Source organism: Capsicum annuum, chromosome 1 (genome assembly GCF_002878395.1).
Source record: "Capsicum annuum cultivar UCD-10X-F1 chromosome 1, UCD10Xv1.1, whole genome shotgun sequence".
Classification (NCBI taxonomy): Eukaryota; Viridiplantae; Streptophyta; class Magnoliopsida; order Solanales; family Solanaceae; genus Capsicum; species Capsicum annuum.
Window position 1 is genome coordinate 38,251,790 of NC_061111.1, and position 14,773 is coordinate 38,266,562.

At 36.0% G+C, this 14,773-nt stretch overlaps 1 protein-coding gene across 2 annotated transcripts; it reads left to right on the forward strand.

Moving 5' to 3' along the window:
• Nucleotides 1–426: 426 nt before the first annotated feature.
• On the forward strand, nt 427–14,114 carry LOC107871692 (RNA-binding KH domain-containing protein PEPPER-like). 2 transcript variants are annotated; one of them, XM_016718605.2, is made up of 6 exons: nt 427–909; nt 4,730–4,979; nt 11,843–11,964; nt 12,036–12,269; nt 12,849–13,043; nt 13,810–14,114. In XM_016718605.2, the coding sequence occupies exons 1-6, from the start codon at nt 610–612 to the stop codon at nt 13,981–13,983; spliced, it is 1,275 nt and encodes a 424-aa protein (XP_016574091.1). In that variant the 5' UTR covers nt 427–609; the 3' UTR covers nt 13,984–14,114.
• The last annotated feature ends 659 nt before the right edge of the window (nt 14,115–14,773 follow it).

Genomic DNA, 14,773 nt, shown 5'->3' on the forward strand with positions numbered 1-14,773 from the left:
GTTTATTTTTGTATGATGTTTTAAATAATATTTAAATTATTTAAGTAATATATCAGTATTTAATTTTTTTAATACATTTATATATATCAATATTGATTGAAAATTTTAGAGTATGTACTTTTTAATTAAATTTTAAAAATTTAATTAAGAATATTATAATAGAAATTTAAAATATTTTTTCTCTATAAATTAATTTTAATAATAAAAGTTTATTGACAAATGTTCTTTTTGATCATTTAACTCAAAAAGACACTTTCTGAAAAAAATTATCCAAACATATTTTAATTATTAAAAATATTTTTTAAATAAATTTATCAGACATAAACTATATATTTTTTTTAAAATGCAAATAAAGTTTTGTAAGAGCAATTTCAAACGGGGTCTAACAATATGCTATAAGGTGGTCCTCCACAACCCTATTTATGTACCATCTACTATTTTAGAAACTTGTGTAATGCTGATCTGTAATATTGACCCCTTTTTTCCGCTTATATAAAACCAAAACCCTCTCACCAAAATCTCACTTAGCAAACTCTCACTCTTTTCCCTCTTCAGTTTCTGCTCTTCACTGTTTCCCTTTCAGTTTTTATACCCTCACATTTATCATCAATGGCTTTTTCCACCGAGGCATCGGCATTTCCACCGTCAAATCAGGACCCGCCGTCTGCGGTGGCGACGGAAATGGTTGTTAACGACGGAGAATCGGCGGCGGCAGCATCGGGGTCGGGGTCCGCGATTGTGGTGAAATGGCCAGGTTGGCCAGGAGACAACGTGTACCGACTAGTAGTGCCGCTGGTGAAAGTAGGAAGTATAATTGGGCGAAAAGGAGAACTTGTAAAAAAGATGTGTGAACAAACTGGTGCCAGAATTCGTGTCTTGGAAGGTCCTCTCGGCAATGCTGATCGAATTGTACGTTTAATTTCTGTTTCTTTTTGTTTTTTGGGGTGGGTTTTTAATGCTTTTTTTGTGATTTTCTTTGTTTGAATTTAAGTGGAGTTTGGCTATGAAAATGATTTTTTTTACTTTGTTTTGGAATTTTCAAAGTTGGAATTGGAATTATAGTTGTGTTTAGCGGTGAAAACAATTTTTTTTTAAAATTTTATTTGAAATTTTCGAAGTTGGAATTGGAATTATAGATGTGTTTGGTCATGAAAACAATTTTTTAAACCTTTATTTGGAATTTTCGTAGTTGGAGTTGGAATTGTAGGTGTGTTTGTTGATTTTTGCAATGTATTTTAGAATTTAAATGTACTTTTTTTGAAAAAAATATAAAATTTGATTTAAACATGAAATATAATTTAGATTTATTCTTATTTTTTTTATATATAAAAATTAAAAAAAATTAGGATAAATTTGAAAAAGAAAATTTACAACAACAACATACCCATTATATTTCCACCAAGTGGAGTTTGGGAGCGTAAGAGTACGCAGTCGATACCACTACCTCAGATGTGAGATAGAAAGGTTGTTTCTGATGGATCCCGGCTCAAAATAAAACAATCTATACAAGGAATAGTAAAAGGACAAGATACTATATAATGAACACATCCAATAATACCATATACAAGATACACCAAGTAATGCAACAAAAGATACAACATCCTAAACTCATACGAACCTTTTACCCTAATCCTCCTTCTCCACAACTTTCTATCTAGGGTCATGTCCTCGGTAAGCTGAAGCTGCTCCATGTCATGTCTAATCGCCTCCCTCCAATTTTTGTTCGGTCTACCTAGTCTACCGCTATCTCACTTGAATCCATCCCTAGCCAACCTCTACACCTTGGCACTAGGGCATCCATGCTCCTCCTCATCACATGATCGAACCATCTCAACCTTGCTTTCCTCATCTTGGCTTCCTCAGAAGCCACTCCCACCTTATCTTGAATAACCTCATTTCTAATCCTATCTTTCTAAGTATATCCACACATCCACCGAAGCATTCTCGTCTCCGCCACCTTCATTTCTTGATGTGTGCCTTCTTAACAGGCCAACACTCCGCCTCATGCAACAATGCCGGTCTAATCACCGCTCTATAGAACTTGTTTTTAAGTTTAGGAGGTACCTTTTTGTCACACAAGATTCCAGAGGCGAGCCTCCATTTCATCCATCCTACCCCAATCCGATGAGTGACATCCTCGTCAGTCTCTCCATTCTCCTGAATCATAGACCCTAGGTACTTGAAACTATCTCTCTAATTGATAGAATGAGTATCAAGCTTAACAACCACATCGGGCTCATGAGACATCTTGCTAAACTTACACTCCAAATATTCCATCTTGGACCTACTCAACCTAAACTCTTTAGACTCAAGGGTTTGCCTCCAAACCTCCAATTTAGCATTAACTCCACTACGCGTCTCATCCATCAAGAACACATCATCCGCAAAAAGCAAACAGTAAGGTACTTCACCTTGAATTTGCCGTGTCAAAACATCCGTCACCAAGGCAAAAAAAAAAAACAGACTGAGCGTCAATCCTTGGGAGTCTTTTATGAAAGTGTAAAAAAGGTAAAACAAGATTTTGGGTGTTTTTTAAATACCAAATGCAACAGTTGTATTTGGAATTATGATGACCAAAGGCTGATTTTCCAATAAAGTGAATTTTTTTTCCGGAAAAAGGTGAAAATTTCTCATGGTCCAATGGGTTCTAAATGTTTCTAATTGGTACAAAGTTACACTCTTCAACATTGGATTTATGTTTAAATTTTACTTGAAGTTTGCCTTTTATTTTTAGTGTAAAAAAACATCCATGTGTGTGTGGTATCAGAGAACATGGAACACTAAGGTGGCGTTTGGCCATGGTTCATTGTGAAAATTGAAGAAAGTAGTTTTTGATTTTTAGGTGAAAAATGATATTTGGAAATTGGTGTTGTTTTTGGCCATGAACAAATTAGACTTGTTTTTGAAATTCATGAGTAATTTGGAGTGAAAAAAGTGAAAACAACTTTTTTGTTGTTTTTGGGATTTCTGAAAATTTGGGAATTCAACTTCCGGAATTTTCCAAAATTTTATGGGCACGCGTGTTTTCTCAGAAAAAAAAGTAAAAAAAAATCATGGCCAAACACCACATTTAATTTCATCAAGAACTTATGTTGTTGCACATTCTTCATTGGGCGACTCCAACATTTGAGTTGAAATGACATACTATCAATGGTAGCTTGGTTGAGCTTCTAGAGTACCTTTGAGAAAATCGGTATCTCTTGAGAATATGCTGCTAGTTTACCTTTTGCTTGTGTTTCATTTATAATGTATGAGCTATAGATTAAGAGCAAAAAATCTAATTTTTGTATCTTTGCTAGATGCCATAAAGTTCCACTGGGTCCTCTTTCCAATATTCGGTTAGTTGTAATCCAAAAATGCTTAAAGTGTAGGCCTTCATCTTGACGCTTTCTAGTTTGGACGAGTCTTACCTTTCCCTCTCTGCCTCGTAAGACTTGTGATGTTTTTTCCTTAGATGAGTTTCAAGATTTACCCTTGCAAATGCCTTTGAGTGGGGGAGCCTCTAGTTGGTTTTCAGTTCTAATCTGACACTACGTCTTCGTTTTCTTTTTTCCTTTTTCTTTTTTTTTTGTCATTTTGATAGGTCCGGATTCATATTATTTTATGTTGCTTCTTTCATTGTTTATTTTGCCTTTCTGATAGGTTCCAAATCGTATTATTTTATCTTTCTTCGGCTTTCCTTGCACTCTTAGTGTAGATGGTTGTTGAACTTAACTGGTTTGAGATGTAAAATACAAAGCCCTTTAGGCATGCTCATTTTGAATTTTCTACTAGTTGATGGTTTTGTTGGTTCAAGAAAGAGAGGGAATGGGAGCAGAAGTTGAGATGAGTTCAGGTTGCAATATTCATTAATCATAATAGTAATTACTTCGTCAAAAAAAAAAAAAAAGAAAAAGAAAAAGAAGAAGAAGAAGAGGGAATGGGCATTTTGGGAAGGATAGATTATCATTTCTTTACCCTAGATTGTTTGGTACAATTCAGGGGTGGGGTGGGTGGGGGTTAAGATGTAGTTGCTTTCTATCTCTAATGGAAGGACCAAAGTATGCTAATGTTGGAAGTCTTGAAATTACCCTCTCACTTTCCAAATTCTAACAGAACAACAGAGACATCCCCTTATCTCTCTTCTTTACCTCCATGCAGCTATATCTCTACTGCAACAGATCACAGTGCTAGTTAGGATGTTGGATGATATTTGTCTGTTTCTTCTGCAGCCAACTCTCTTATATAACCTTCACTGTTGTCCCTTTGAATCTTAGCAAGTTTCTGGTTGTGTGATATTAGTTAGAGAAAATTACTTTATATAAAGTTACCGGTTTCAAAAAATAAAAATTACTTTATAGTTTGATAGAGGCTGCTCCTGATGCATCTTTGGTTGAGGTTATTGTTTGAACATATGATCATCCATGAATGCTATTCGCTATAAATGATCTTCTCTCTGTCGCTCTGGGAGAGGGTGATAAATTTCTGGTTGACATGTTATATAAATTTATCATAGTTGCCTAAAAACATTTTGTTTTTTCTGGAGACAATGTCTGACATGCTATATAGACTTTGAAATTGTCGTCTACTTGGTAAATATATAAATGAATGGCGGCACGAATAGTTTTCATCTCGCAATAATATCTTTTTTCAGCTATTTGCTTCACATGATTTAACTTCATATATTCAAGGTATTCAAATGAAAAGAAACTGTACCACTCGTGGTTGACTTCCTGCTTATGCTTTTAAGGTCCTAATATCTGGAAGAGAAGATCCAGATGCTCAAGTATCTCCAGCAATGGATGCTGTGTTTCGAGTATTCAAGCGAGTTGCAGGACTAGAAGGTGGTGATCCAGGAGCAGCAGCTGCTGGTTTTGCGTTTTGTTCGTTTAAGTTGCTGATGGCCTCATCGCAGGCTGTTCATTTGATAGGGAGACATGGTTCGACGATCAAAGAAATCCAGGAAAGATCTGGTGCCTCCCTGCGGGTGTTATCTGAGGGTAAGTTTTCTGTCTTACTGGTTTGTTTGTTTTTTCATCCAAGTATCATTCTCAACTTTTTTTTTTTAATCATTTATTGGGGACTTGGTTGCAATGACTGGGATTTCAATCCAGAATGTATACATAGAACCTCTAGTTAAAACGATACCTACAAATATACAGAGCTGTTCATACGATAAAGCTACAACATTTAACTACATCTCAATCCCAAGTTAGTTGAAGTCGTCTGTGTGAATTGTCAATGTAGAGCCATTTAAACCTTTTTTGAAAAAAAATTGGTAACTGTTTCTATTTCTGTACATCAGTACATGGGTTGTACTGAAAACCATATTTACATAAGGAACTGTAAAAGTACTGTACTATCCCTATAACGAGTCTCAGACATCAATGATAGAGACAGTATCATTAGAGTCTATCTGATTACACCAAAAACACAAAGTCAAATACAATTCAGTTTGACTTGCTGCATATTACTCTCTGAACAATAGCAACAACAAACCCAGTGTATTCCCACAAAGTGGGGTCTGAGGAGGGTAAAATGTTCGCAGTCCATACCGCTACCTTCAAAGAAGTAGAGAGGCTGTTTCCGATAGACCCCGGCTCAAGATAAAGAATAGTAAACAATGTCGTAATGAAACAGTGAAACAGGATGGATGGTATAACAGAGATAAGAAATAAGAAATAACAAAAATAGAAATAAGAGAAATAAGAAATAAGATAAATAAGAGCAATAAGAAATAAGAAATAAGAAATAAGAAATAAGACACCCACACAGTAGTAAACATACACTCACAAACCAAAGACACCTACCACACCCGAACTCCCTGACTAGTTGCTCCTACCTATGGACACAGTCCTAGGATTACTAACCCGGCTACACAAGAGCTCTCCTAACTACTTGCTACGACTCACCCACACACCCTAGCCTTCTACCCTTATCCACGACCTCCAGTGGCAGACCCCAACTTTTCACCAAGTGGGTTCAATATATAAAAAATAAATACGCAACAAATAAAGCAAAACAAAGTTTAATTAACTAAAACATATTATTAAAATACTATCGTACGAGTTTTCATTTCTTGAAACCTATTCATAATACTTTCATCAGAAACAGTATTAAATATTTTTTTTCTACATAAGGCACCATACAACTGCTCATGAAACCATCATCCATTCGATTTCTTAATTCATTCTTGATCAACTTCATGGCCGAAAAGGCTCTTTCAACTGTAGCAGTGGCGACCGGCAGGAGCAATGCAAACTTTACAAGACGAAACACAAGAGGATAATTAAAGTGTTTTTTTGTCTTAACTAGCTCCTCGGAAAGGTCACCAAGTCCTTTTAGATTAGAAAACCTTTCATCAACATCACGAACATCAACAATATAAGTTTCTAGCCGACTCTTGAGAGTAACCATTATATTTTCACCAAAATCATTAGGATATAATTTAGCCATTCTTAATATTTTGTTTGTGTCAAAATTAGAAAATGAGCCAACTGGATTCAAACAAGCAACCCCAATAAGCAAATCTGTTCTCACCTCATTAAAACGATCATTAAGTTCTTGAAGTTGCCAATCAATAATCTTAAAAAATACTTCCACGCGATAGTGATGTGAGATAGTATAATCAGCAACTCTTCGTCGAGATCTTCCAAAATTAACATAAAAATTATTAAAATTGGGTATCAAAATATCATACCTGACACAAAATGCTGATACATTTTTGAAAAGTGGATCCCATCCTTCATCCCATAAATCTTGCAATCGTTTCTTTACCACTTTAACAAGAACAACATTTGCAATATCTTGCTCTTTCTTTTGTAAGGATTCATTAAGCTTATTTGTGATTGCTAAAATCTCTCTCATTAAGTGCAATATGAAAGCAACCTCAGACGTTTGACAAGTTTTGAGATATCCTGTTGCCTTAACTTTTTCTTCAACAGATTCAGAATTAACAACAATAGTATCAAGGAAAACATACTAATAAAGTTCTTAAACTATTTATAGTGTGTACCCGAACGAGTATTAGCAGCTCTAGCAAGACCAAGTTCTTGATTCAAGCCCTTACCAGTTTCAATCTCACCCATATCTAGTGCCTCTTGAACTTTTTCTGCTTGAGCTTGTCGAAGTTCATCTATTCGTTTAAAAGAACCTCCTACTACATTTAATACATTGGAAATCAACAAAATAAGTTCTCCAACTTGAAGACGTTTTTTAGATACACCAACAAGAGTCAACTGAATTTGATGAGCAAAACAATGAATTGCATGAGCTGATCTACTTTCTTGCCGAATCAAAACTTTAAGGCCACTTAGATGCCCTTGCATATTGCTTGCTCCATCATAGCATTGCCCTCGTATACAAGATAAACTCAAAGAATGTTGAGTAAGATAGTTAACAACTGCTTCTTTTAAACATAAAGCACTAGTATCATGAATATGGACAATCCCTGTAAATCGTTCCACAACAGATCCCCCACCATCAACACAATGCAAAATAATTGCCATTTGTTCCTTACGTGACACATCACAAGATTCATCTACTAACAATGAGAAATAATCACCATTTAATTTAGATCCTCCATAATAGCTTTAATTGTTTCAAGTTTACATGCACTGACAATATCCTTTTGAATTTTATGAGAAGTCAATTGATTATTTTTTGGAGCCTTTTTCAACACAAAATCTCTAATTCTATCACACCGACTTGCATACCATAAAAGAATTTCAAGAAAGTTGCCCTTATTTAATGATGATTCATCTTCACGATGTCCACGGAATGCCAATCCTTGATTCAAAGGAGTCTCACCACATCAACAGAAGCTTGTAAACTAATTTTGTATTCAAGCTTGGTTTGATTGGATGGCTTCACAAATGTGGCTTCAATTGATTGTTCTTGTCGCATTAGATCTTCACACTTTTTTTTTGCCTTATTGTGATTACTGTTCGGCCCTCCAACGTGTGTATCTAATCTTTTCTTTTTGTGCCAACTTCTGAATCCTATACTTGAAAATGTTTCACCTCCACGTAGATGAATGCTTTCATCTTGAAATAAATAACAACATAAACAATAAGCAACATCTTCAATTTCACTATACTCCAACCAATCATGATATATTTTAAACCATTTACGATTAAAATGACGTTTTAATCCAGAAATATCTCTTTGAGAAAACTCTCGAACTCGAGGTTGATGAGGACCTCTTTGAATATATGCTCGCCTAATCTCATCATGATCATTCGAATGATATTTCCAAATGGATTTTTTTTCTTTTGGATCTGCCAGTAAAGAATTCAAGTTTACTCCTTGCTTTTGTCTTTTAGCAGAATGATGATTTTCTTCTACTTGATTCAAGTTCTCTTCCACGCGAGGAGTATTTTGAGTGGATGAACTTGATTGCGGCAACTTTGATGATACCGGAGCAAAATATCTCTTCATTGAATTTAGAACCTGTATTGCCGAATTAAACGTTTCACTAGATTAGTAAGAGTTACTGTAATTAATTGAATTTTAAAAATTTGTAAAAAAGTAACTAAAATTGAAGAGAAAATCAATTGTGATTTTCTTCAATTTTAAGTAGAAAGAATTTTTTTTAAGTTGAGGAAATAAAAAATAACCGTAATAATTTAATATCTATAAAAGATTAAAAGTAGAGAATAAAGAGCAACGAATAAACTTGATAAATTTCTTGATTGATGTGAGATTGGCCTTTTTTTTTTTTGCTTGGAGGCTATAGGGTTTTTTTTTTCTTTATGTTGTAGGGAATGGGGAATAAGGGGGAATTAAGGATTGAAGAGTCAACATATTTTTAGAAAAAATGTTGAAAATTAAATTTATTTTTTACCTAGAATATATTGAATTAGCGTGTTGCTGCTGCTTTACTGTTGCTTAAAGGTTAAAACAAAAAAAGAGGTTGTTTGCTTTTGAAAAAAGACAACCAAAAACGAAGCTGCTGCTGCAAGGGATCGAACTCATGACGCCTGTCTTAGGATTTGACCCCCCTTCCACTAGACTAGCGACTTAACTTGTTCATAGTGGGTTCAAACGGAAATATATATACTTTTATCTTTATAAAGACTGATTATATATACATATATATACGGTATAATTTTTCGACGAAGTGGGTTCATATGAACCCACTTGAACCATAGTGGGTCTGCCCCTGGCGACCTCTACATCTTCCTATCTAGGGTCATGTCCTCAGTAACACATGTTATGCCCGATCACCTCCCTCCAGTATTTCTTCGGCCTACCTCTACCCCTCCTGAAACCATCCAAAGCTAGCCTCTCACACCTACGAACTGGGGCATCTGTGCTCCTCCTCGTCACATGCCCAAACCATCTCAGCCTCCCTTCCGCATCTTGTCCTCCACCGAAGCCACTTCCACTTTCTCTCGGATAATCTCATTCCTAACTCTTATCCCCTCAAGTAAGTCCACATCTCCAACGCAACATTCTCATTTCCGCCACCTTCACTATTTGAATGTGAGAGTTCTTGACTGGCCAACACTCTGCTCCATACAGCAGGACCACTCTGTAGAACTTGCCTTTAAGCTTAAGGGGCACCTTCTTATCACACAACATTCCTGAGGCGAGCCTCCACTTCATCCAACTTGCCTCAATACGTTTAGAGACATCCTCGTCAATCTTTCCATTCCCCTGAATCATAGATCCAAGATACTTAAAACTATCCCTCTTACCATATAGTCCACCAAATAGTATTAGGAATGATTCTCTGGTTGCTTCTGTTCTTTGCTTTTAGTAGTGCTTCTTTCCAGCTGTATAGAGCCGAAATAAACCTGTCTCAATCAAATATTCAAAAAATTAGGTTTTTTAGCACTAGAAGTTCTCTACATCTTCAACTTGCATATACATATATTACAAGGTTAATCATATCCGAGCTAACATTAGACTTAACATTTGGTAGAGGAACAAATTTTCTTGAATTTTTGCTTCACTTGTTTTCAAATGGTTGAGAGCACTCATCTTCTCCAAATTCCCAACATGTGGTATGTAAAGAATTTTCTTGAGAGATCTGAAAGAAAAAACTTTATCCATCTTTGTGTATGTGGATTTACTGTAGCCAAGAAAATAAGATGAGTGAAGGGACGGCGGTTGTGAAAAGAGGAAGGGTGATAGATCTGAAGAAAGTGATTCTTAATTCTTATGAAGACTAGGGAAAGGCTACTACCGAATGTAAGTAAGGTTGAATCTCACAATAATATCCTTGAGAAAGAATCTGAGAAGGCTCCTGATAAGGTGGACTGTTGTTATAATATTTAGAAGGTAACTTGGTAATTAAGGAAGGTTTCAGTGAAGAGAAAAATTCTAGTGACAACAAGTACTAAAGAAAGACGACCTCGGTCTCAAATTAGGGTACTTTTTAGGAAACATGTGCTGAGGAAGAGGGGGAGTCTTCTAAAGAAGACATGAGCTGCCAAGAAGAAGAGTTGAGAAAGATAAATTTGGGACTTTGAAGAATGTTTGGGAATTTCAGATACAAGATTCACAAAGGAGTATTGACAATTGAGCATTGTGTTGATAGATGAAAAGATGTATCCGCTATTCAGTGTTTAAATTAAATACTTAGAAGTGTAATACATGAACTAATAGATGCATATATCTTTCAAGATAAAAAAAGAACTGATCCTGGATCTCAAATGGCCTACAAGGGTTAATGGCGAACAAAAGAACTAATGGTATAGGTATTTAAAAAAACAAGATTTAATGTTATATAGTATTTCTAAGTTCAAAGTTTTGAAGTGAGTGATAACTGATTTGAACCCTGATGATACTTGAGTAAAAAAAGCAACGAAGGACTATATATCATAGTCGACAAATTCACTTCTGCACATTTTAGAAGCCCTTTGAAGTGGATGCTAATTTATGCTAGATAACAATGAAGAAATTCTGTATGCAAAAGGGAGGAGGAGGGGGTTTAGAGCAAATTCACTTGAGGAAACTCTCTTGTCTATTGCAACATGGTGGTCAGGGAGGGACTTCCTGGGGAGTAAGAAGTGGTTGAAACTGGATGGTGGGGAGGTTCACTTTGAGAGTAGTCTGCAATGGTGGCAGGGGTGGAACAGGAGCCACAAACTACTCCAGCATAGTTTTTCAAGAGTAAAGAATGAGCAAATCTTATTTTTATTTTTCAAGAGTAGTGAATGAGCAAATCTTATTGTTAACAAAGTTTAAATATGTGGAAGACTTGGACGCTAGAATGTGCCTTCAGGAAAAATCGAAGTCATCCTACCGTTATGTCCTCTTTGATGTGGTGCTTAAATTCTGCTGATAAATGTATAGCTGCTATTGATAGATAGTAGTTGTCTCTCAATGTAAGGTACCTTCAAATTTTATTTCTACTGCACATGCTCTTTTGGAATGTGGATTTCCCAGGAAACTAATTTTATCTTAGTTATTAACTTAACTATGATTTCAATGTAGAGATAATTTCTTTGCCCAAATATAACCGATAACCATGCTACTGGAAACAGCCTCTATCTCTACAAGGTAGGGGTAAGGATTGTGTGCACTCTACCCTCCCCAGACCCCACTTTTGGGATAACACTGGGCATGTTGTTATAACAGATGCCGATGCAATGTGATTATGAAATTGTAATTAATCTTACTCAATGATTTCAAAGTATGAGATGAGCTTCTCTTTCCTGGATCATAACAGATGGCCAAACACTGGTTATGAAATCACAGTTCAAGATTAGATCTTGGTGTGTATTTCTATGTAATTCTTGATGGTGGCAATGTGTGTTTTGCTGTTACTGTGTGACCAAACATTCAGTCATGTGGGGTAACATCTGTCAATTTCTGAATTTCCCAGATGATGTGGTCCCTTATGCCACTGCAGATGAAAGAATTGTTGAAATTCGCGGAGAGGGTTTGAAGGTGCTTGATGCTTTTGAGGCGGTAGTCAGACAACTGAGAAAGTTTTTGGTTGATCATAGTATGATACCTATATTTGAAAAGACGGTAAGTTTGATTCTATTGGCTGAAGCTTAATTGTCTAAGTGTGTTTTTACGAATACATGTTCTACTGCCAGTGCTCTCAAGATCGGCCATTGGAGTCCTGGGCTGAAAAATCACAGTCCTTAAATTCCGAAGCTGGAGCAGTTTCTGATTATTCTTTTTCCATGAACCGAGACACTTACTTACTTGATTGTGAAGCCGCCATGGACTCCAAACTCCCGCGCTCTACGCTATCACTGTATGGACAGGATCCTGGACATGGTGGCATACGTACTTCTGCTGGCCGAATTGGTCCTGTAGTAACACAGGTTAGTTTTATGGATACTCTGTGTCTCATGGAATTTGTGGCTTCATTGTGGTTTAAGTTTGTCCCATTACGTAGCAGAGGATTGCTATTTATACAGTGTATAATTAAGTAAACTCCATCTGTATTCAAGTATTGTGAAATGAATTCTCAACAAGAATGCATGATACGACCTGAAGCTCTTTGCCGAGTCTAGCAAATTTTAACTTCACACTGATAGATCCGCCAGGAGTACACATCTACTTCATGTCAACCTCAAAAGTTTATACAAACATTAGGTGGTACCAGTATACCACATAAGATGCTAAAATACCCCTGTTTGCATGTGAGTGTGTTTTAATGATGCATATAAATTAATTTATTTTTTAATTCAATTTTTATGAACTTTTACAATATTTACTGCGTCTTTCCTTGTATATTATAAAAAGAGAAATTAAAAACTGGATCCACTCTGTTCTTGAATATGTAAAAGCTCTTTCTTTCTGCTTAGCCACTAGCCTAAGAATATGACCACACTATATGTATTTAATGCGATGTGTCAGCGCTTATGAATCGTTTCTTTCTCTTTACTTTTTCCTCTTAGATGACAAAGGTCATGCAAGTACCCCTGTTGTATGCTGAGGACATCATTGGTATTGGTGGAACCAATATAGCGTACATTCGCCGCACAAGTAAGGCAGTTCTTACTGTGCAAGAGAGCAGAGGCTTACCTGAAGAGATAACTATTGAGATTAAGGGTTCCTCATCGGAGGTTCAAACAGCCGAACAGCTTATTCAGGTATGGAGCTCATCTTTAGGGGTCAGATCATCACCCTACACCTCACTTTTCCTTTTATATATGACTCAAGTAATTTGTAGTTTCATACGAGTCTATAGCAGGTGATCGTGGTCCTTTAGCTGGTCTTATTCATTTATGTGTCTACTCTACTAGATTAGATTCCCTCTGGATCATTTTCCCTTGGATTACAAAAGATCTAAATATGTTAAACACCTGTTGGTAGTTTTGGGGTGTTGAGAGCAGAACTTTGTGGCCTTAAACTGTCTGCAAATATAAGCTGTTGCTATCTTTACACATGGATTATACTCCATGTTTGGGTAGAGGAACTCTAGGTGGCATCGGTATAGGAAAATCTAGCATGGGTGATGAATATCTTTACAAGTATGATTCTATTTGGAATTTAAGTAGTTTGTTCTATTTGTTACCAAGGGCTTATTTGGTTAATCTGAACCTTTTGATTAAATTAGTAGTATAAGTCTGATTAAATCGATTAATCTTTAAACACTTTCGTCTAAATAAATCAGAGATAGATGTACAATCAAAACCAAAACCTTAGAGTTAAGTATTAAAAGTAAATTAGAAATTATCCGGTCATATCTTGCCCATTTTCTGATTTATCACTACTTTGAGGTCTTGTTATAGGGTAGGTTGGCTCTACACGTTTCATTGAAACATTCGGAGAAACAAAATGTTAAAGGATAAAAATGTTGATAAAAGCACGACCCAGCTAGCTTATGCTTGTTTATTCACTTGTTTTTTTGTGCAGGAGTTCATTAGCAACCACAAAGAGCCAGCCCCGAGCATGTATGGGATGCGTGAGCCTGGATTTGGTTCTTTTTCACGTTATGCTGACTCCTACTCATCATCGTCGTTTCAATCTGAGCGTTTTGGGGGGTATGGTTCCTCTAGTTTTGGAGGCTACAACAATTTTAGATACTAAGCGTGAAAACCTTCTGGAATAGTTACGGGCGAAAATTCTCGTTTACAACTCGTGGAACCGTTTTTAAAGACAGATTCATGTATGTAATTAACTCCTGCTCAAGTTCTATAGAAAAGTTAGTATTGAACTTAGTTTTTTAGTGCTTTTTCTAGATAATTGTTATGATCCTATTACAAAAAGTCCCACCTAGGTTAAATGGGGAGTTGATGTGGCTCCTATATAACCTTGAGTTCTCCCACCTTAATAGCTACCTTATGGGGTGTGGTTCTCCCTAGGTTGTATCAATGGTGTCAAAGTCACACATCATCCTCCGTGCACATGTGCCATGGAGGTCTATCTGGGTAAGAGCTACCTACTTGTGGTAAAGTTAAAGCTCCCTAATATGGAGCCGTCGAGGACGGTGGCTGCTGAGTGTGGTGGGGAGCTGATGTTGGGCTTTTGTAGGTTTGATCTCTCACACCTTAAAGCTAGTATTTGGGTTGTGCTGCTCCAATTCTCATTAGAACTGAAACACTGGTACTTCTAACCTTTTATCTAGAAATTTTACAAATTGTAAGAAGTAATTTTAACTATTCAAATATTATTCTTATGATGCATCTTTTTTACAACCTTTTAACCATTGCTTTTCTACTATGATCAATATATAGTTGCAACATTTTAACCCTTGCTTTCCTATACTATGATTAATAAATAGCTACCAAGTCATTAACATATTGAAATTATTTGCTTGTGTAAAATTTTGTTCGGTATAAAAATAGAAATTATTTGCTGCTTGTGTTAACTTTTGTTT

Excerpts from the sequence above, each read along its gene's own strand:
- LOC107871692 (XM_016718605.2), top strand. The coding sequence starts at position 610 with ATGGCTTTTTCCACCGAGGCATCGGCATTTCCACCGTCAAATCAGGAC. Across the intron at positions 4,980-11,842 it reads CCTGCGGGTGTTATCTGAGG|ATGAAAGAATTGTTGAAATT; the intron begins GTAAGTTTTCTG and ends ATGCCACTGCAG. Across the intron at positions 13,044-13,809 it reads CAGCCGAACAGCTTATTCAG|GAGTTCATTAGCAACCACAA; the intron begins GTATGGAGCTCA and ends TTTTTTGTGCAG.